General features: G+C 45.7%; 1 protein-coding gene across 5 annotated transcripts in view; it reads right to left on the bottom strand.

Moving 5' to 3' along the window:
* Positions 1-21,957, bottom strand: part of SFSWAP (splicing factor SWAP) — a 628,330-nt gene that overhangs the window by 585,271 nt on the left and 21,102 nt on the right. For all 5 annotated transcript variants that reach the window (XM_085632760.1, XM_085632762.1, XM_085632761.1 and 2 more), the window contains exons 5-6: positions 18,943-19,168; positions 15,227-15,342 (exon numbers count right to left, since the gene is read on the bottom strand). In XM_085632760.1, coding sequence (XP_085488886.1) covers positions 15,227-15,342; positions 18,943-19,168 — 342 coding nt within the window. The remainder of the gene's footprint in view (positions 1-15,226; positions 15,343-18,942; positions 19,169-21,957) is intronic.

Genomic DNA, 21,957 nt, shown 5'->3' with positions numbered 1-21,957 from the left:
ACACACCTACATGTATGCATGCACAAATATATATACATATATATATCTGTATAGACCACACACACACATCTGTATATACATATATATCTCTGTATACACACACACACACACACACACACACACATTTTTTTACTTTATGCTGGAAAAAACCTGTTTGTAATTTACAGTGTCACACACTTGCGTTGGGAGCCATCTGACAGTGCAGAACGGATGCAGTGGTCACCCATGGTCATGTAATATAAGTTTTTATCCAAAACTGAAAAAGTAGTCTGCCAGCCTGCAGAACCTTGATTCAACAAACGCCATAATTTGTCAGACGAAATTCCCAATTACACTTATCGGCACACATTACCAACAAGTGGCAGGTATGTAATGGGCACGCAAATGGCACCACAATATGGAAACGTTACGACTACCATTGAAGGAAATGCCCTAAACCAGCAACTAAAAACAGCACTGGCCTGCCTCAGTTTAACACATGCCTAACCTTACTGGGTCAGATGAGACAAATCACTCCAACAATTTCATATTGATGCTAATCTCCATCCATGCATTAACTTCATGGAAGAATACGTGTCTACATTTACTTCCTAGAAACCAAATCAAGCACAGAATATAATAGAAGCAAATATATATAAAAGCTCACAGGCCCTACATAATAGTTGTTCGGGATCTTGCACATATAAATAGCCAAATGAAGCGAAACAAGCATACACCAAGAGCTCTCTCTGGCCATGCCAGGAAAAATTGCACTTAAACCACACAATGAAAATCGGTTGGCAGGAAGGCACCAGTGAAGTCAAGCAACCCATTCCCAAAAAGCCACCAGACTCCACACAGCATTCCATTAAGACCACTGCTCAAATGAAAGAATGGGGGAAGTTGGGAAACATAACTCACTTTGCAGCACCACTTATAAGCAATGTGATGATAAACAAGCAGGTGGACCTTGCAATGTTTAAATATTTAGGGTATTATAGATTCAAAGTGACTAGACTGAACAAGCTAAAACATGATACAGTGCTTATGAATGATTTGGGGGGAAGTTATTCTGATGCTCAAAACTAATTTCCACCTAAACAAGCATTGGCATAGCCAATAGGTCTCGCTTTTGGGACCTTATAAGTATTTAGTTATGCAGCACAATATCCTTGGTGCAACAACGTCAACTGTCGCATGGCTAAACACTTATAAAGTCCCAAAGGCGAGACCTATTGGCTATGCCAATGCTTATTACTTATTCCTTATTATGCACCGATCCGGTCAAAAGGGCACCTCAACTCTATTCAGGAAAAAAAATAGGAAATGCATTTTTATATATATCACTGTTTGCTGCAGCAAAAAAAACATTTACATAAATGGGGAAAGAATGTTCAGTGCCTGGAGTGAAGAAACGTGCAACATTACAATTGTGGCCATAGTAAAAAGTAATTATTTTAAAAAATAAGGGGGGTATGGGGGGGGGGGGGGGAGTGAGGGGTTGTGATATTTCTTTACAGTAACGTTTGGACGTGTGTAACTTAAAGGATCAACTGTGGAATGCAGTGTTGAAATGGTCATGAAATTGCTTTGGACAGGCTTGTTATAGTCAAAACATTTACCCTTGGTAACTAGATATGATACATCATATAGAGCAACCTTCATAGGTGGGAGGTGCGTTTTCAGGAGTCCTTGAGAATCTGGTTTGTTCTCTAGAATAGAGAAAGCAAGTTCCCAAGATTGGATGGTTAACTGACCTGTGATGAGGGGATCCGTATGACACCTTTTTGGGATTCAGTTTTAGATGGCGGAAAGGCATCCAGTCTTGGATATTCTGAAGGATTATGGCAAAGTGTTGGTTATCATCCAGAGAATATATATTAGTAAAACTGGGTGTCATCAGCATATGGTTGGTATGGTGTCCCAAGGTCACAGATTAACTGAAGAAGAGGATCAAAGTTGAGGTGAAAGAGTCTAGGCCATGATGCGTTCATGATGCCAACTTAGAACATGTTTTGTATGAGTGAGTTTCAGATTTTTTTTTTTAATCTGCTTTCAGGCTCAGTAAATTAACCAAGCAAATAGCTTTTATACCTTTTTTCCTCTGTCCGTGTTCTCCTGGTATATTGAGCAGAATTTTTGATTCAGTGTTTCGGAAGCAGCGGACATGTTTAAGAGTATCAGAAAGCAGGATTCTCCAGTGTTCGTGACTAAAAGGGCATCATCCATTATTTGTGGCATGGCTATCTGTGCTGCAACCAGGTGTAAAACCAGATCATAAGTCATTATCAAGAAAGGGATGTTTAAGTTGTTGAGGTATGCACTGCTCTCTAAAACCTTAGCTACAAGCCTGTTACAGATCAGAAGTTCTTGAGGTCTGCGGAAGGATTTTTGGTAATAGCTTCACCTGTCTGAATTTGAGGCAGTCTGGAAAGAGAGCCTCGACAAAAATGATGTAGTCACCAGTTCCTCCTGTAGGCAACAAGTGAAATTGTATGTTCTCTGTAAAAGTAACAGCGATAGGGTCAGAGAAGAGATCTACCGCAGCTAAAATCCATGAACACTGGTTTAATTTCCTTTGCAATGCCATTCATTTTAATGAAGAGAAATTATAAATGGGTGATTTGTGTTTTCTTGAACAGGGACTGCTTATTGTATTGATTGTGCACCATTACCTAAGTAGTCGTGGAAGAACTTGACGGGCAGCAGTGGAAAATCACTAGATGGCGCATTTCAGGAGGGGAGGTTTTGGTGGGCTAAGTGAGAAGTATAGGCTAGGGGCTTCTGTTGCATGAGAGATGAGGGACTGGAGGATTCCAGGTTAATGCTTAGACGTCACTCTGTCTACAGAGCAAACAGCGAGCGGTATAGTGCTGGTGAAGCATTCCTGCTGTGTTTTTGTTGAAATAAGCACGGGACCCTTTGATCTTACAAGTGAGGGTGATTTCTATATTGCACAACTGGTGCTTTTCCTTCTTTGCGTTCTGTGCACACTTGGAATGCCTCGAATGGGGATACCTGCCTTTGCAAAGGCAGTGGTCATTTTAAGGTCATCTCTTGTTTTGTCTGCTCACAGCCCAGTGGAATTTCAATAAATGTTGTACTGCTGAATTTTGATTATCGTTTTACTGTATCTTAAGGACGCGTGCTCTTGAATGGACTTTGTGCGTTTGGTAACTATTCAAATTGTGTTTTAGTTCACACATGGGGCAGAGTTTAAGCTAATATGTTCATTGAATTGTGACATTCATTCCACATCTGCATTTATTAATTACTGCCTCTGTAGCTTTTAAAATGTGAAAACATTTCACATTGGCAGAACAATGCTGCAAGCTACTGCTGCTGATTAGGTCTAGTTTATTTGCAGACACCCTTGTTTACACTTGAAGTGTCTGCTGTAATATGCGGCAAATGTGGCACCTCAGAGAAGGAACTGGCAGAAGGGAACGTTGGGCTGTTTGTCAAGGGTGGGGAAGTATTCAAGGCAAGACTGCCTGCGGAAGTGGCGTCTGGCCTTTTTCAACTAAAAATAAGTTGGCTCTGCTCCTCCAGACACAGTAGCAGATTATCCGAGAGTGCCTCTGTGCGGCCTGCGGACCCTAAAGTGAAATTTTATGCATTTTCATCAGTTAGAGTAAGATTTGGAGTCATGGCTTTAGTGTACTTAAAATATATTAAATCAAATAACTTCATGTCCTCATTTTTTGCTCATGAGCCCTCTGCCGCCGCAGTAGAATGCCAAGGTTGCCGCATAAAAAGACTATCTAGTCGTGATTCCCCCTCATGCTTCCTACCTCCACCAAAAACATCCTGTCTTTTTTCCCTCACTCTTGCGGGTTCTTTAACTTTCGTTTATCACTTTATAGTGTTTGTCTTGTTTTTCACGCCCTCTTTATCCCCTTTATGCACTTCTCTTTTGCTGTGGGTCAAAGTCTGATGATTTAAAAATAAATCCGGACCCAAAAGGGAGTGCCGGTTCCCGAGTTCAGCTCAGCCTGATGGACCCTCCAATTTAGGGGAGGCTCGGGTTCTGCTAGCCCCTGAAGTCCTTGAGCACACAGAAAAGGCACTGACTCACCTGCAGATTAGAGTGCTTTCCCGAGCTGCTGCATAAGAACATACTGTGCATGGTTTGGTCGGTGCTGTGAGTGGCGGGACGCTCCTCCAATGGTTAGCGGAAGAACACTGAGCATATGGAGATGGATTCATTTCTTATCTTCTCAATCCCCTTAGTCACGTGCGAGCAGAGTGCCTGCCATGCGGACTACACCGGTGTCAACCGGCGAGTGTGTAAACCCGTTAGCTATTGCACTCCTTTCTCTGTACACAATGCACGAGGACTGCACAGTGGTCTTCATAAGAGCTGTTTCTTTTGTTCCAGTAAAAGACCACCTCATGGAAGGCACGCTGCGCATCAAAACCCTCTTCTTTCCTCTCGTCCAAATTAATTTCCACTTTTCCAGAGCCACGAGCACGCCTCATACAGTGATTCCTAATTTCGGGGGATGCAAGGAATAAGGTCTCTTACAAAAAAATGTATGTGGCTCTACACTGGCATGCTGCCTAACGCCTTCTTTGGGCAAAGACGGTATAGGCAGGTTACCCCCCCCCCCCCCGGAAATGGGAGGAGCGAAGGAAGTCTACAAACTGCGCGTTGAGAACTGAGGAGCCTCATCTCGGGTGCAAGCGCGTCTCACCTCGAATTAAGTTGATAAAGTCTCCATATAGAAGGACGAGCCTGTAATTGGGCCCCATTTCCCCACCCAAATGCGTTGCCGGACTACAATAAAAATAAACAAGTCCCAGGAAAAATGCCTAATATAAATTAAAGTAAGAGTGGTGTGCGCGCGCTTAAGGGGAAAAAACAGCGTTCTCCCGAGGAGCTGAAGGCGCCGCCGCGCGCTCTTCCTTCTTAAAGACTGGCGCGCGCAGCGCATTTATTGATCTTTAATTTGTGTGGACGGGCCGCGGGGAGTGTGCGGGGCGAATGCTGCACTTAAAACCCCTGCAGGGCGGGAGGTTTGCACCGCACGTGCAGGAAAGCTCACGGGTTGCAGAATCGCCGCTCTCTTTCGTCTGGCTGGGCATGTTTTTGGAGAAGGTTATGGAAGGTCTGCTATTAACACCAGCGGAATTAGGATGCGCGACACTAGAGAGAGGGTGACCAGATTCTCAAAACAACAAGTGGGTGAGGGGGGGGGGGCGGGGGGTAAAGAGTGCAGAGGACGAAAGTGACACCCTGGGAATGCTTCCTAACGGCTAATATTCCCTAAAGTGGTAGATGAAAGCGGGGGGTGCACACTCCTCCCTTCTGACCCTTGCCCCGAGGAGCTAACAAAGTAGCAAGGGAGGGTCTCCCCCGGGAAAGGGACAAGAGGGCAAAAACCCATCCCGGAAAAGTGAGAAAACCGGAGGCCAGGAAGAGGACAACAGCAAGCGATAGGGACGCAATTAGAAGAGGTGAACAGTGAGGTAGAGAAAGCTGGGCAGGTAAGGAGGCACGGGGATCAAAAAAGGCTGTGGAGGTGGAGAGCGAAGGTAGAGGCACAATGGAGTGAAGCAGTGATGGAATACAGACCTGGGGCCGCGAGACCCGCTCTGTGGTGGGGGAGGGGCTATTAACTGATAGGGGGAGCAGAAGGTGAGCCTGCGAGTTGTGTGCGCGGCAAAGGAAAGCCAGATGGCGCCTGATCAGGCGCTGAAAGCTGGCGGGCGCAAGTCCAGCAAAAGCGTGTGGCAGCACTTTTAAAAGCCACTTACTAAATGTCTCGCAGAGCAGCGCATGTGTTGGCTGAGGCGAGACCTAAAAAAAGTCATTATTTTAGGTATGTTTTACTTTGCAAATACCCCCCTAAATCCTTTAACAGGGGTATCCCCATTTTCTACGTTGAAGCTGAAATAAGGAGGGCTGTGAGCTGTAAATTATTTGTAAGGAAATTATCTAAATTTTTTATACCCAAGGGGGTAAAAAAAAAATTCACAATTTAGCATTGTATTTTCTCAAAAATAACAGCTATAAGCTTCTAAATCGGACAAACTGACCTTTGTATACTGAAAAGAGATAATGTCATAAGACAATCAATCAGGGATTTTTAAAGCATGACTACTCACCTGTGATTGTCTCAAAGAGCTGGGGAAGGGGCTGCTGATCCGGGTGGGTGTGGATGTTCAGTTGAAGAGCCAGGTCGAGGTCCTTCCTGAATCAGATCATACGACATGGACTGCCTAAGGGGGAGAGGCAGGGTGTTTCCAGGTTTTGGAGGTGAGGTAGGAGAAGGATCTTCCACTGGTCCTGGGTTTGCGGATCCGTGAGATGGTGGCCAGGGCGAGCTGAGCATAGGTATCTTTTGGGTGCGTGGAAGAAGAGGCGGCTGTTGAGGGCCTTGTAAGCGTGGGTGAGGAGTTTGAAGGTTATTCTTCTGTCTGCTGGGAGCCAGTTGAGTCCGTGGAGGTGTTCAGTGATGGGCAAGTTGGGCGCTGCGGAGTGGTCTAGCCGGTGTGTGGAAAGCGAGGCGGTGGTTCAGATATTCTGGTCCTACGTCGTGTAGAGCCCTGTATACGTCTGTGAGGAGCTTGAAGGGGACTCTCTTGTTGATTGGGAGCCAGTGGAGTTGTGTCATGTGGCTGCAGCGGGGGATGTCGAGGACCAGCCTGGCTGTGGCGTTATGGACGTTCCGTAGTTTCCTGAGCTGTTTCTGGGTGACGCCGCCGTACAGTGTGTTGCCGTAGCAAAGTCTGCGGGTGATGAGTGCGTGGGTGAACGTCTTTCAGGATTCTGAGGGGAGCCATCTGAAAGTCTTTCAAAGCAGGCAGAGTATGTGGAAACAGGATGAGGATACTGCGTTTATTTGGCGGTTCATCGAGAGCAAGGAGTCCAGTATGATGCTGAGGTTGCTTGAGTGGTCCGTAGGTGTAGGAGTGGTTCCTAGCGCGGCAGGCCGGTAGATAAATATGACTCACCAATTACAGAAGAATCAGCTTCTTGTACTTACAAAGCAAAAACAAAAATGACTATATGTATAACCCAGAAGGAAAGCAATATTTTTAGAGCGTTTTGCGTATTTTCGCTGCAGGAAAAGATTTTAGTCAAACTCTAACAAAGAAGCATTTAACATCTGTGTGCTCATCTGACTTGGCATCTGTATGGATGGTCAGTCCAAGTACAGTGATTTCTGACCAATCCTGGCTTCAAGAAGGTCGGAAAGCAAAGTTGGAGAGCCTACAACAAAGCTGATACAAAATGATGGTTAAACAGTTTTCCACGAGCAACACATTCTACACTCCATAAAAAAAGTGGTTGACTCCGTAAAATAAAAGCAGCTGACAAATTTTCTACACACATTTATGCAAACTACATGACCAGCTGATAAAGAGAAGCAGAGCTTGAGACAAATGGAAAAAGAGACAGAAAGACAGAAAAAGCAGGAACCTTTTTATTCAAGGAAATTCAGGGAGCAATGCAAGCAATGCACAAATCTGCACTTGGCCACACTAACTGATCGTGATGAAAGTGTACTTTGTTCAAACATCTTAGCCCATCTGTGTTCATCAAACTATTTTGCAGTGCACTCCAGGTCTGAACTGCAAGGTCTAAGTTGCTATGTACTTTACACAGGGCAGTCTCAGGTACACCAGGTACGAGGTCGGGTGGCACATTCCCCTACCAGATGCTCCACTCCCTCAAACACAATTTCAATGTTTAAAATAAATCCAGAAGTCACTTCCTGTGCCTGAATGTAGGAACAGCATGTAGTAAGTGTCACATCAGTGAAATTCCCCCACACCTAGACTAATGTCTCTCTCCACAGAGCTGGAGATCACTTTTTTGCACACAGCATGTAAAGGCCTGAGGAATAAATCTTGTTTCCACCAGTTTGCCAGGCTGTGGCTGAGTCAGAGTGCAGTGCTCGAATGTACACCTTGTAAGTTTCTATACAAACAAGACTGATGCAGACACAAGAAGAGATCCAACAGGAAGTTGATATTAACGCTGGGAATATGCTGGTTAAAATGGGTGTGGAGGCACTGTTGCTGCATCTTCAGCCATCTTAAAAACCAAACGCAAGCAGGAGTCACGCACACAGAAGTCCAGACATGTTCACAGACATGTGCAGGAAATTTGTGGACTGCTTTTTTATGGTGTGTAGAAGGTGTTGCCCATGGAAAACTCTGTATAGCCACAATTTTGTGGCCCATACCTAGAGCTAGATTGGAGCCATTTGAGAGATTCTATGCCCTAGCTGCAACTCCTGTATCTCTGCTCAGCTCTTTAAAGCCATGCAAGCACCTATGAAAAGTAAATTCCTGGTGCTGGGAAGTGTCCGAGCTGGCTATCTAGAGTTGTTCATGTTGGGCCAACACCTGGAGGGAGCCACAAAGCAGCTTCTTGTACAGACAATAGTTTATTTAAGGCAGGATAATTCAGAAATACAGGAGCATAACAGAGTGCAAGAGTGAGAAGAGGTCGGGCAACGAGAAGTTCTTATAGAGTGGCAATAGGAGATATACAGAGGGTAAGGAAGCTGGAAACAAGCCTTTGCAATGCAGTAGGTCTTGCATTTGGTAGAGTTGCTGACATTAAAAATGACAATGGTTTTTTTTGTTTTTATATTTGCATGCTTTGTTGTTTTCCTTGCAGATAGTCTGATGGCCATTGAGGCATTGTCAGAAAGAGTAACGGCCCCATGCACTGTGAAGGAACACCGGACAGTTCAACAATGCTGTGCATGGCAGTGTGGATTGGTCAGCCCATATCTATAAAAACAGAGCAAGGGAGGGGATAGAGCTTCAAATGGTCCGGTGAAAGTTCTCTGGGATAAATAGAGATTACTGTTCCGAATAAAGGAAGGAGAAAGAACTATCAAGAAGTTGGACAGACAGTGAGGGACAGTAGGCAAGAGTGTTTTGTGTTGTTCTCCCACATCCAGAGGGATGTCATGCTTCATCATAGGGCAATTGCTCCTCGTCGGGCCGGCGCTGCAATGCCCTACGGGTCCCCCAAAGGGTCATTTTAGCAGACATCTTTTGTCTTTTAGCCATTTGACGAGTGCAAGTAGTATCTAAGTGGGGTGGTGTGTGTGCAAGTTAAAACTCATTAAGGATCTGTGGCCCGTATCTACGGCTGGGGAGACAAAAATGGAAAGTTGCTGCACAACTTGGTCTCGTACCCCAGGGCCAACAGAATCATCCCTGAAATCCGGAACGCCGCTGGAATTCACCACCACACCTCTGGGGCCATTGCGGGTTACTATGCTCAGCTGTATTCTGCCCTCCTTATAGACTTTGAGAAGGCTTTTGACATGGTGGACTGGTGATACTTGGAGGACGTCCTCCTGATGATGGGCTTCAGTCCCCACTCCAGCCGCCTTGTCCAGGTTCTGCATTCCAGTCCCAAAGCCAGGGTCCTTATCAACGGTGCCATCTCGGAAGAGTTCCCAATCAGGAGAGGAACGCGCCAGGGGTGTCCCCTCTCACCCCTCTTATTCGCGCTGGAACCCCTGGCTTGCCTCATACAAAGTGAATCCCAATTCCGGGGTTGGTCCTGGGATTCCCATCATGTGGACAAAATCACCCTCTACGCGGACGATGTCCTGCTCTTCTTGGCAGACCCAGAATCTTCCGGTCCCCAATGCCTGAAGGTGCTTCGGGCCTTTGAGGGTGTCTCTGGTCTGCAGCTGAACCCAGCTAAGTCTACCCTGGTTCCCCTCCACCTTTCAAGGGATTGCTTTGATTGGCAGTCGAGCATCCCCATCAGGAGACTATCGTTCAAGTACCTTGACATTTGGGTGGCTCTGCTCCCAGAGCTGGAATGGGCGCATAATATTACCCCCCTGGTCACGAAAGCTAAAAACTACCTCAAACGTTGGCAGGCTCTACCACTTAACCCCCTTGGAACAGGGGCTCTTTTTAAAATGATAATCCTCCCCTGCTTCCTATACATCATTCAGAATACCCCCTTTCACTTCCCCGGGGGTTGGTTCCGAGAGTTCGACGGGGTGATCACACGGTTTCTGTGGTGGTGAGGAAGGCCGCGTATCGCCCTGGCCCGCTGCAGGATCCCACCCTTTGATGGAGGCATGGGCATGACGAATCTCCATCTCTATTACCTGGATACCAGACTCCTCGTTATCCATGACTGGTTTACTGGGGGGGTGGTCTGACCCAGCCTATCCGACATAACTAAGAGATATGGACTTTCCAGATATTCAAGCCTACTTGTACGGGCCCCCATACCACAGACGCCACCAATCACTAGAGCGGTCCTGGTGGCCTGGCGCTCCGCTCTGCGACACGCACGCTGGGATAAGAGACTCCCTTAATATACACCTCTCTGGCAAGGCACATGGTTGCGAGAGGCGTCTACCCTCGCAGGTTTGCGGCAGTGGGACCACGTTGGGATTTCTCTACTTGGAAATGTTTGGATGGGGGGGGGGGGGAAATCACATCAGGGCCTTCCCCGACCTACAGCAACGCCACACCCTCCACATCTCCAATTTTACACGTACTTGCAATTCCGCCACGCCCTCACTGTACATATCCCAATAGGTACATCACTACCCGAGTTTAGCCCGTTGGAGGCACAATTCATGATGGGTAATCTGGGTATGGGAGGGGTGTCACGGTTATACCGTTCCCTGGTGAACAATGGCCCAACCTCTTTGGACTCGCTCCGGGTCTGCTGGGAGGTATGGCTGGGCCCCCTAGAAGACGCCGACTGGTGTGATGCCCTTATGGTCCCCAAAACCCTTATGACCTCCTCTAAACTCCGCCTCATTCAACTCTATTATCTTCACACAACCTATCTTACTCCTGAGCATCTACACAGGGCGGGGCTGTGCCCATCGTCAGACTGCACAAGATGCGGCAGCGCTCCGGCCGACTTCTACCACATGGTCTGGCTTTGCCCACGCCATGACCCATTCTGGACAGGGGTGGAATCTGAGCTCACACAGACCTTGGGTTGGCAGGTTTCACATGATCCCTTACATCTTCTCCTGGGTGTATTTGATGGTTTGGACAGCTCTAGAGCGGACAAGGCGGTCGCTGTGGCTAAACGAGATATTGCATCGGCCTGGACTCAGCTCAACCCCCCTACCCTGCGAAAGGGGTGCCGGGGAGTGGATTGGTACGTGGCCCAGGTGGAGCCCCTCTGAGGCACGTGGTTGTCCAGCGAAGTTTCATAGGGTTTGGGGCAAATGGCTAAACCCACTGTTATAAATTGTCGGCTTTGGCTCCCCCATGTAGCGGGGTGCTTTTTTTCAGCTTGTGTGGCTTGCATAAATACTCCTACCCTAAAAGTGGGGGGTTTTTCTGCCTGTTGGAGATGGAATGGACTTTACTGTGAAAGATGGAGGCTGTCATTTTGTTTGCTTATTTTTTTTCAAAATGAAACTAAAAAAATTGATTATCAAAAAAAACAACTCATAAGGGATATCACCTAAACCTTTAACCCCTTCAGCGCTGCGCGGATTCCCCCGCGGTGCTGAAGGGTTCTAGCGCGGGCGTGGTCATGACGGAACGGTTCCGTCATGAGCACAGCTCAACCGATGCTCATGACGGAACCGTTCCGTCATGAGCATCGAAGGGGTTAATACCTGGATGCCCCTGTCAGATTAAAAAGCTTCATAGGTTAGTGCTGCTAAGGGGTAGTAATGTACCCTAGTCGTCTGGTTTCTGCACCCTAAATAGGGTCAAACTCTGGTCCTAGATGGTTCTCTTTCTCCTACCTCAGTTCAGAACAGTGACCCCCATTTTTCCAATTTATTTGCATAGGTCATTCCATAGTCAACGTAAAAATTAAAACTACAAATTAAAATGTGCTGCACATGTTAAAATGGTAGGACTGGCTGACGGGGTCATACATGACATCAGCCACTTGGCGTCAGCAACGAACAGGCATTGGGAGAGCATGTGTCAAATGATTACCCCCCAGCGTCGACAAGAAAAGATTATTGAGCAGCACTGAAGGCCATATTTTAGACTGGGCTCCATCTCATACCCCGATCATGAGACGCTGAGATCGCATTGAGTTCTGTGGCCTTGCTTGAGAGAACAGCTGATCCAACAGAGGTTACGTGGTTAGCTCAACTCCACTTATGCTGATCATTTGAACATGGGTACCACGCCACTGTTGAAGGTAAAGCACAGCGCCTGTGTTAATAATATGAAAGTAGACGCCTTGTGACGCCCATATTGATAATATCAAAACAGGCGCTGTGCTTCAGCATAAAGCACTGTGCCCGATTTGATAATATGAAAGAGGGCACCTTGTAGTGCCCCCAGTTGATAGTATGAAAGCGGGAGCCACGCCATTGTTGAAACTAAAGAGCAGTGTTCCCGATGCTTTCAAAACAAGGGGGAGAAAGGATAGGCTTGCCTACCTTTTAATCAAACAGACAGACCCAGCCAGGATGCATGATGCCTTGCCAACCAACTACGGCGCTAGCGGGGCTGTGAGGCAGCGTTGGCTGACCTGAAGGAGAGCGGGGAGCGGCTTCCTAGTGTGTTTTAAGGACTCCTCCTCAAGCTGTGGCGAGGAATCGGTCACACCACCCTGCTTATACCAAACAAGAGCAAGGCGTGTGGACGTTATTCTTAAAGATAACTTGCTGCAAGAAAAAAAATATATATTTTGTTAGCAAATTAATACGTTTCATGAGATGTGCAAGTCGGGCGAGCCGCACATATTAAAAGAACATGCTGCCGCCATTAGCGTTGTGACGCGATTGGAGAAAAAAAAATATGTTTTAAAAATAGAGTTGGGCGGGCTGCGCTCAACAGGAGAAAAGTTGTGTGGCCACCATTGCAGAAGTCCAAGCATGGGGTGCTGCATTGCAAAAATAAAATTTTATTGCGTTGCGGGAGAGAGTGTTCTGCCTGAAACAGCAGGTCGGAGAAAGTCTTTTAAGAAAATAGTGCTCACAGACTGTAAATAAAACATACGGAGTAACAACATGCAAGTGGGGCAATTCTCCTGGGAGGTTTCAACATGAGAAAAGTCAGTATTAAGGAGGGACTACTAAGCCTATTGACCAATGAAAAGCCACCATTTACAAATGGAGGTAATAGGAGCACATTAAAAAGATGGGGGAAATTTGCTGAGCTTCATGTCCATATCCTGAATGCAGCATGTCTCGAAGAGACAGCACAAGTGCTGCCTAGGTGAGACCTAAAAAGAAGAGGTTAAAAATGAAGGAAGTTGTCGCTCGCCTACTCGGAAAAAAACACAGACATAAATAAATTCTGGCCTGTGCCTAACTTACCATTCTTGACTTCAGGCCGTAGCAGACAATGTAATGCTTCAAATTGAAGACAATGTATTATGCATATTGGACCACGGCAATGCTTGCCTGCTCATCCTCTTGGGCATTTTGACAGTTTTCAAGGGAGAAGCTACAAATAATGCAACAAATTCAATGGCAAAAGCGCCTGGAGGCCTCAGGACCCCATTGAGTCATGATAATTGCTCTATTTTTCGGCCGGACCAGTGGTCAGAGCACCATTTTTCTTGTATTGGGGCACATGGCACCTTTGATGCACCATAGACTGCTAACATCCTTATCTACTAAAAATTGTCCAAGACAAAATTGGATTGAAAGGGACAGTGGGACAGTCATAAACTAGTTCACTTTGCACCTGGACAACGCATGCCAATAAATATAACCCCCAAATTTCCTTCTCAAATAACTGCCCCTTCAAAGAGTCCCTTATGGCTCCGTACTATCTCCAACTCTCCTCAAGTTCTACATGAAACCTCTTAGATCTCTAATATAATACAGGAAACAACTACAACTTCTATGCTTGATGCCACTCCGTTTTTCTACAACAAACCCACTGCAGGCCCACACAAGAGGCAGCAGTGTGACCCAGACAGTCTACAAACAAATTAGCAAAAATACAATCAGTCTTGGATGATCCTCCATCACTTCATACAAAATCCTGACACAACAGAATTTCTGCTGATTTTTCCTCCCAAATGATTCACCCTCCTGCAGAATTCACTGGACAATACATCATCCTTTGTTGAACGCACTGAGTTCATGTGCCTCCTTCCAGACAAAAATATCAATCAGAAAGTTCACAACAATTCCTTAACAATATATGTGCAATTGCAAGGAATCAAATTATAGCTTCCTGATCAAGAATTCAAACAGGTGGATCAAGTCCTTGTCTTATCAAGACCGACTACAGCAGCTCCCTGCTGAACTGGAACTCCAAAGCTGAAGCAATGTCCTCTCAAGGCAGCTACGCACACAGCCACAAAACATGATGCTTGGAAGTATGACCACATTACTCCAATCTCATTCTCACTGAAGCCGTTCTCTATTGAAGCCAGTAGGATATTCAAGCTGGCTCTGCCTCAGCTCAGAAACCTCTCCATTCATGGTAAAACACTATCAAGCTAACAACCTGAACAGTGACCACTGCAGAGCTCCCAACAAGCAAACAGGAAAAAGCTCTTAACCCCTTCAGTGCCCGCCCCTTTCCCCGCCCAGTGCCGGCCGTTGCATTAGCGGGCGGGGTCTATGACGAGCTGGACTCGTCATGGGCACAGCGCCACCGCGGCCCATGACGAGTCCAGCTCGTCATGGGCACTGAAGGGGTTAATCAATGCTTCACTAAGACTGCACCCAATCGATGTATCCCTACTTCACAAGGGAAAGAAAATATCTGATCTTACACCATAAGTTCCTCAATTTGTCATGAATCAACGTATACTGGCGAAGAGTTTAGCTATAGTGGTTTACCCCAACCTGCATACTGGTAATGGCGGTATGTGTCTGGGATCCCCCCACAGCCAATCCGTGCTCTAAATTAATGTATATGTAGATTATGAATATTTTATTCAGGACTACAGTCAATTCTACAATCCCTTCAATCCACTTTTCTTGCAACTGTCCTCTAAATGCCCAACAACTCTTTCATCACGTTTTGTGTAATGTGGCACTTCAGTAACTCTGTAATCTTGTAATCATGTCTCCTGTATTCATGTGCCGGCACCCAATTGGGTCTAACTCGATCTACATGAAACCAAAAATAAATACTTAGCATCACTTATGGCTGCTAATGCGATCCGATTAAAAATGAGACCCCAGATAAGTAAGGACAGGTCAGTTTTCTGAAATGAGATACTGCTACTTGTGTGACTATGGCCACCCTCCAATAGACATGCCCCGCAACCATTGACCAATACATCAAAAAAAGTGAAGGCCTCACAAGGGGCTATCCGGAGAGACATCTAGAGTACCTTTATAAGTTCTTCAAGCCTGCTGCACTTCTTTGATCCAGAAAGACTAGGGTGAAGATAATCATCATATTCCTCGTCATCTTCATCCTCATCCACTTCTCCTTTGAACACCGGTCCTAAAGAACGAAATATTATTATTTGAAATATAGGCGCGCACACACACTGTTTTCAACCATTTCAGAAACCATGAATGTCATCTGTCTCAATTCGGTTAGGAGATTTGTAACAAAAGTTTCCCTCTGTCTATAAGACAGTCCCAAAGGCAGTACTCAAAATCAAGCTCATCAGCAGGATGTTCTTTCTTTCAATCCTGCAAGAAGTGCTCAAACTTTCCACTAGCAGAAGGAGCATGGATACATGCTCATCGAGGATGACCTACTTTTCAGCTTCAGAACTCCGAGCTTCAGCTTGAAAAACAAATTATCATTACCCAGGGCAGCACCACATCAATTAGACTTTTTGCCATCAATTTTACACATCTAACCAGGTTTTTGACAGGTGTTTGTCTTGGCTGACAAAGTTGGCTTTCAAGTAACGCTGCTTTCTCATTTCAAAAACATTAAGCTTTTCTCACAATGATGAAGCTTATTTGTGAGCCCTGCCCGGGACAAACTACATCCTCGCAACTTCGGTCTTGAAAAACTGTTTTCATGGGCTACTTTCTAACAGATGTCCAGAAAACAATTTAATTTGTGACGCTGGTGAGTGCAAACCACACCAAAAACCACCACCCCCTCAGTTCAGTGGTGTTAGGAAGTCAAATGAGGTTCTGGAAAGATATCTGAAAGCCGGACTACTGAAACAATGACAATTGTAGATACCTCATGTAATGGACCCTGATCCAAAATTTGATTTCTGACTCTCAGGGTAAAGATCTCAAATGGTAGCCACAAACTGATGGCCACCGTCTTAGACTGCTTAAGCACAGGTCTAAGCTGCACCGTGTATTTCCTTAATATGGAAGAACACTTCGTCATCTCCTGCCTTGGAGTAACAACCTTCCTCAAAATCTTCCCACTTGTGGGCAGCAGTCTAAATAACCGGCAGTAAATATAAATGCCCAGTTTGTATAACATGCTTAACACTGGTGCCTTCCAGATGTTCATAAGGGACTAAGAATCTGATGAGTAGAGAAACTGAACAGTTTTGCAGATCAGAAATATTGAGGTTGCCCCGAACGAAGACACTTCAAGAGGAGTATTCTGTATTTTTAACTTCTCTTTGCTAAGAATGTTGCCAATGCTGCTTACTGCAAGTTAATGTACCACGCGCACGTTTCAAATATTACAAACTTTTTCAGGTCACCAACAATGAGCATTCATGAATCCAAACAGAAGCAACAAAGGGGGTTTTGCAAGGGGGCACCAAGAACCCGTAGAATATGAATCACGAGACAAACTGACATTAGGCTGAAGGGAAGAGGAACTAATGGTCAGGGGAAGGAGCAGCTGTCGGCGAAGTTCAGGTTTAGGGTTCAGGAGCGAGGGTTTACAGTAGGAGGTTAGTTCTGGGAGCAGCAATGGGTGGAGTGAGGACTGAGGGAAGCGAAAGGCTGCATGTGGATTTAGAGCTAGGGATTAGGCCTGAGGGAAGGAAAGCTGCTGTGAGCTGTGCAGATTGTAACGAACACAACGCCCATGTAAACCAACATGACTGGATATTGGTACACAATATGAAGAGGGCCTACTCTGAAGATTGCTACCAGCAGTTCACCAATGTTAAATGAGCCGGGATCACTTGCACACGCCAGGAATATAGGGCTGCTCTGTGCAAACGCCAACTAACGCTGCACCAATGTTAAACAGCGTAAATGCTTCACGGAGCCCAAAATGAAAAGGTGGCAGCTCTGTGCAGATTGCTACCAATGTGCAAATAGTAAGAGGTCGATACCAACGGCAAAAATCCCCAGTTGCTATATCGCCCATTACAGTGTCTAATCTTGTTAAATCAACTCCTACAAACTGGAGGAAACTGGAAGTAGAACATATCTGGCAGAATATCACAAAGTCACACTTTGATTTTTCTCACTCCAAGACGTACCATACAAACCCAGTAAAACTGAATACAATTAGAAATATTTCTGAAAGGCAAGATGCTGCGCTGTACTACTGCTAAATATAATAGTACAAAGAGTATGATTAAAGGCTTTTTTTTCCAAAAGCAGAATGACTGCACACCTGGAGACAGACAGAAAAAAGGGGCAATTTTGAAAATGAATGTAATTTCAAGGAATTGGGCCTCTAGCATGTCAGTATTGTACACGGATTACCGGAGAAACTTTATAAATAAACATTTTATAGTTATTCCAGTTTTCATAAGAGCGGGATCATCAACTGGGAATCTCAATGGATCACCACCTCCTCAGATAACCATGCAAATAATGCAGTGCAGGATCTAGGTGCTCTGTACAAAAAGCAGAACATCTCTGGTGAAATAAACCACATATAAAGGAGTCTACACACCCCAATTATCACTGGACAAATTATGAGTATCTGCATGAACTTCCACCAGGCATGGTCTAGCTGGTTACACAAAGGCTAGCAACCCATGGGAGAGAAAGACAACAGTGCCATACGCCTTTAGACTGCAATGCAAGAAGAACAACAAGCTTGCAGTGTTAGTGCAAAAGGACTTTGCAGATTCCAGCCAGTAAATTATGTTCAGAGAACTAGTCCCCATGCAAGGGCTCCCATTGACTGTGGTTTAATCCATTCCAGTTGCGGGCACTAGGTCCACCCACACAAGAGGGGCACCACTGGGCAGAGGTACCTATAGAAAGGGGGGAGTCTCCCATTTCCAACTACATCTCTCCTGTGAGAATTAGTGCTTGGGGGAAGCGGGGTTGTGCTATGGGGGGGAGGGGGGGGGGGAGGGCTGAGGTGCACCTTCCCCACAGTTGGCCAATAGCTGACACCCAAACTAAAATGTTAAAATCACTCCTGCTGCAAAACAGGACATCTTGAAATAAAAATAAATAAAACTATATGTTTGCTAGGAAGTGCTGTTCACAGACAACCCTGGTACCCAGTCTGCTTAAGACACTTCAATCTTTAAAATAACTAAGGTAATATGTCAACCTGCAGAAACATTAAAATATCATACAGAGAAATCAAAGTTGCGGCAGAACCCAAAATCACTAGCTACAGCAGAGGCATTAGCCAGACCATTCTACATTCTCAAGAACTCAGCACAACACCAAAGCCATAAGGCTGGCAATGTGAGACGAGGCAAGAAAACAAGCCACTCTTTACACAATGAACACTCAGATCCAAGAAGATGCATTACACAGCATGCACCTTGTCTTAGTGACACTACACAGCACCAAAGTCATATGGGTGACAAAGAAATTCATCACAAGAGAACCCACTGGGCAACGGGCAACTGTCACCCATAGCAAACAAAAAACCAAACAGCCGAATCCTTCGGCCCGCCTTGTTAGACACCACACATGGTAAAGCGCCCTTAAGAGCTCAGACACAAGTGCCACACAGTCGTTCTGCCATTTAATCACTGACCAATCACAACCAGTAGTCCGTTTCAAATTATGTGATCGGAGGTTCATTTTTACATATTCTAAATCGAGAAATGCTTCCTAAAATGGGTTAGGCCAAGATTTACCACAGCACTAAAAATACAGATATATGACATCTCCCAGGACATAAAACAGTAAGAAGGAGGTGTACTGTAACCGGAAAAAACTCTGGAACAAGCCTTACTTTTTTTCTCTTCCTCTTTTTTTTCCAAGTACGAAGTGTAGCGTCCTTCCTTCATTGCTTTTACAATGTGCTTATAGTACGGATAAAGGTAGTGGTCAAATCGGAGAAAATCGAATTGAGAATTCCGTGCTTGCTTGGTTTTCAGCATGATTTCAAATTGCGCTCCTTGCATGCAAACAAATTTTGCAGTTCGTTCAATGATGGCATGCATTTTTGCTGTTGGTGGCTACAAAATAAGACAAAATGTGAATAGCTATAAAAAAAAGACATGATTTTCACAATACGTAAACACATTGCTGTACTCCACACCATGCAACTATTGCAACCATCAAATGTCATGTTCATATATGGTCATGCTGGGAGCACTTCAAGAAAAAAAAATGGAGAGAGGTATGCTGGTAGAAAAAAAGAGGGATAAGAGACACTTTCCCTACAGCAATTCCACAGAAAATAACAGAAGACATACGCCGATTGGCATCTGACTGTCCCTACTGCAAAAGAAAAACTGCCTAAAGAAATCAGCGGCTCCACTTAAAAATCGATTATTGGACGTGCAAGTGCCAAAACATTAGCCGACCAAATGGTGCCTTTGCTGCTTTTTTTTTTTTTTTTTTTATCATTGGGAAGTGAAGTTCATCTTCACTGGTGTAAGATTTGTGCACAAAGCATATCATCTCTAGCTTGTTCTGTTTTGTTGAAGAAAGCTTTGAATACCTGCCACATCGCCCAGCATCATGCAATGCCAGGGTGCTGGCAGAGGTAGAAGAATGCATAATGAGACATTGGCAGCAGAAATATTGCATATGTAAACCCCTCTTTATGCAGTAGTCGATAAGTCTGATAGTCTAGCAGCCATAAGAAAAACTTACTTTATGGAGAACACCATCTACCATCAGATTCCTCACCAGTAGAACATACCCTAGGCATCAGACTAGATCCAAAAACACCAAAGCAATGAGGTCTCCAGTGGAGGGCGATGGACTCAGTTGGGGCCTGAAGCTACAATAGACACCACCGAGGTCATAAAGTGCCCAACCCGGTGCACCAAGGTCAGTTACCCTCTATTGTCTCCAAGCCTTCAAGACAAGAGAGTAGATTGACAGATTAAAGACTGCAGTAACAAAACAATGCAAGATGAGATCTCATTACCTTTCCCTATGAATCCTACATCAAATGGGGAGGCGGACGGGTCGGTGAGGAATCTGCAGGTACATAAGAGAATCCACCAGAAATATAGTTAACACAGACAAGTAACTGTTTCTTCTGATAGATACTTCTACTGCAGATTCCTCACCTGTAGTACACATGTCACAGCAATAGCCAGCCCATAAGGACAGTTGATGGATGATTAAACCAGGAAATCTTGCATGACAGACCTGGCAAAGTGTCATCCCTAAGCACCTCTGATTCTAGACAGTGGTGTTTGGCAAAAGCGTGTAAGAAAGCCCACTTCGTCACATTACAGTTTTCTGCATTTGGACGCCTCGTGTGAGCACAAAGCAAAGAAGTGGTAGACGTGGCTTGGGTGGAATTGGCACAGATGCCCCTACAGCAGCTTCTTCTTGGACAAGGTGTAGCAGGTCTTAATGGAGAGGATGACCCACCACATTAGAGTACTTTACTGTACCCCTTTTAGCACCACTGTAGCCAACAAAGCGGTGGTCATTCAACCATTAGTCCTTGGTGGGGTCCAGGTAGTAGTTAACCGCCCACCTGATGTCCAACCGATGCAACCGCTCCTCCTATTTTGTGGAATGAGGGGGGGGGGGGGGGGGGGGAGATAGAAGGTCGGAAAAGTGATGAATTGAGCAAGGTGCAAGGGAATGACCACCTTATGAAACAAGCATTTGCAATGCAAGAGGTCTCGCAGTTACGCGAGTTTAAGCTATTGGCATTGTAAATTACAATGCCTTTTATTTAGGTTTTTAAAAACAAAACAAAAATAATAGGCATTGTTATTTGCAATGCCAATAGCTCAAACTCGCGTCAATGCAAGACCTATTGCATTGTAAATGCTTGTGATAGGACAGTACCAGCACTAACTTCCGGGCAGGACTCGTAAACTTCCCATGAGACGGTACCGGTTCTTGCTTCTCACTAGAACTGTTTTGTTCCCAGGGCCCGGACAGTATCGGCTCTGGTGGCCAGGGCTACTGTATTTTAAAAGGGACAGTAATAAAACGGGTTGGCTGTATTTTAATGGGACAGAGCGCATACGGCGATGAAGTAATCTAATGTAAAGTACCGGCTTCTCTTTTTCCATTACGTCTGGGTCTTGTGTGCAACGTGTCGCGTAAACACTTCTGCGTCAAATGTAGCGCTCAGTATTTTGCGTTCCCAGCTGGGGACGCAAGCCCTGCCACTGTACAGTGCACACTGTGAGAAGAGAACGTGTACTTCTGTACCTGCTGCCATGTGACCTAACGTCCTCTGGGGGGCGTGGTCTGCTCTGCGATCATGAAACACAGAAACAGAAGCGCACAGCCTTGTGTGCGGAGGAGAGGTCCGCGAATCCAAGCCCTGGTGACGTAGCAGGGGAGAAAGAATAACTCTGGCCCCAAATTTGGGAAAAGTTTCTTTGGAGCTGCGTCTGGGCGGGGACCTCCGGCAGTGGGCGGCTGGAGACGGAGAGGTGATCAGCGTCACACCCTGGACTGAGCGCACTGTGGACACAGAGGAAGCGTCAGGGGGAGCGCCGAGAGCGGATCCGGGAGCAGGTGCGCCGGAGGTGAGCGCATCGACTCCGCGCACAGCGCCCACCTGTGCGCGTTGCTACTGGTGTGTATGCGCTCACAGGCACACTCTAGGGGTGTGGAGTACACCCCAAGTGCGTGGGGTCGGCTGGGTCCAGATCGTTCAGTGGCAGAAGCGCCTACCTGTGCAGTATGTGTATATCTGATGGAGCACTAACTCGCCTTTTATCTCTCTTCGTGGCGTACAAGTATTTCTTAGTGGATTGAACGTGTGTTCTGTGTGTACTCACGTGCCTTCTAGCTGTGTGCCCTGTGTTTGAAT

Source organism: Triturus cristatus, chromosome 11 (assembly GCF_964204655.1).
Source record: "Triturus cristatus chromosome 11, aTriCri1.1, whole genome shotgun sequence".
In the NCBI taxonomy this organism is placed as follows: domain Eukaryota; kingdom Metazoa; phylum Chordata; class Amphibia; order Caudata; family Salamandridae; genus Triturus; species Triturus cristatus.
The sequence above is the reverse complement of the archived record's forward strand: the minus strand, read 5'-3'. Positions and strand labels throughout refer to the sequence as shown.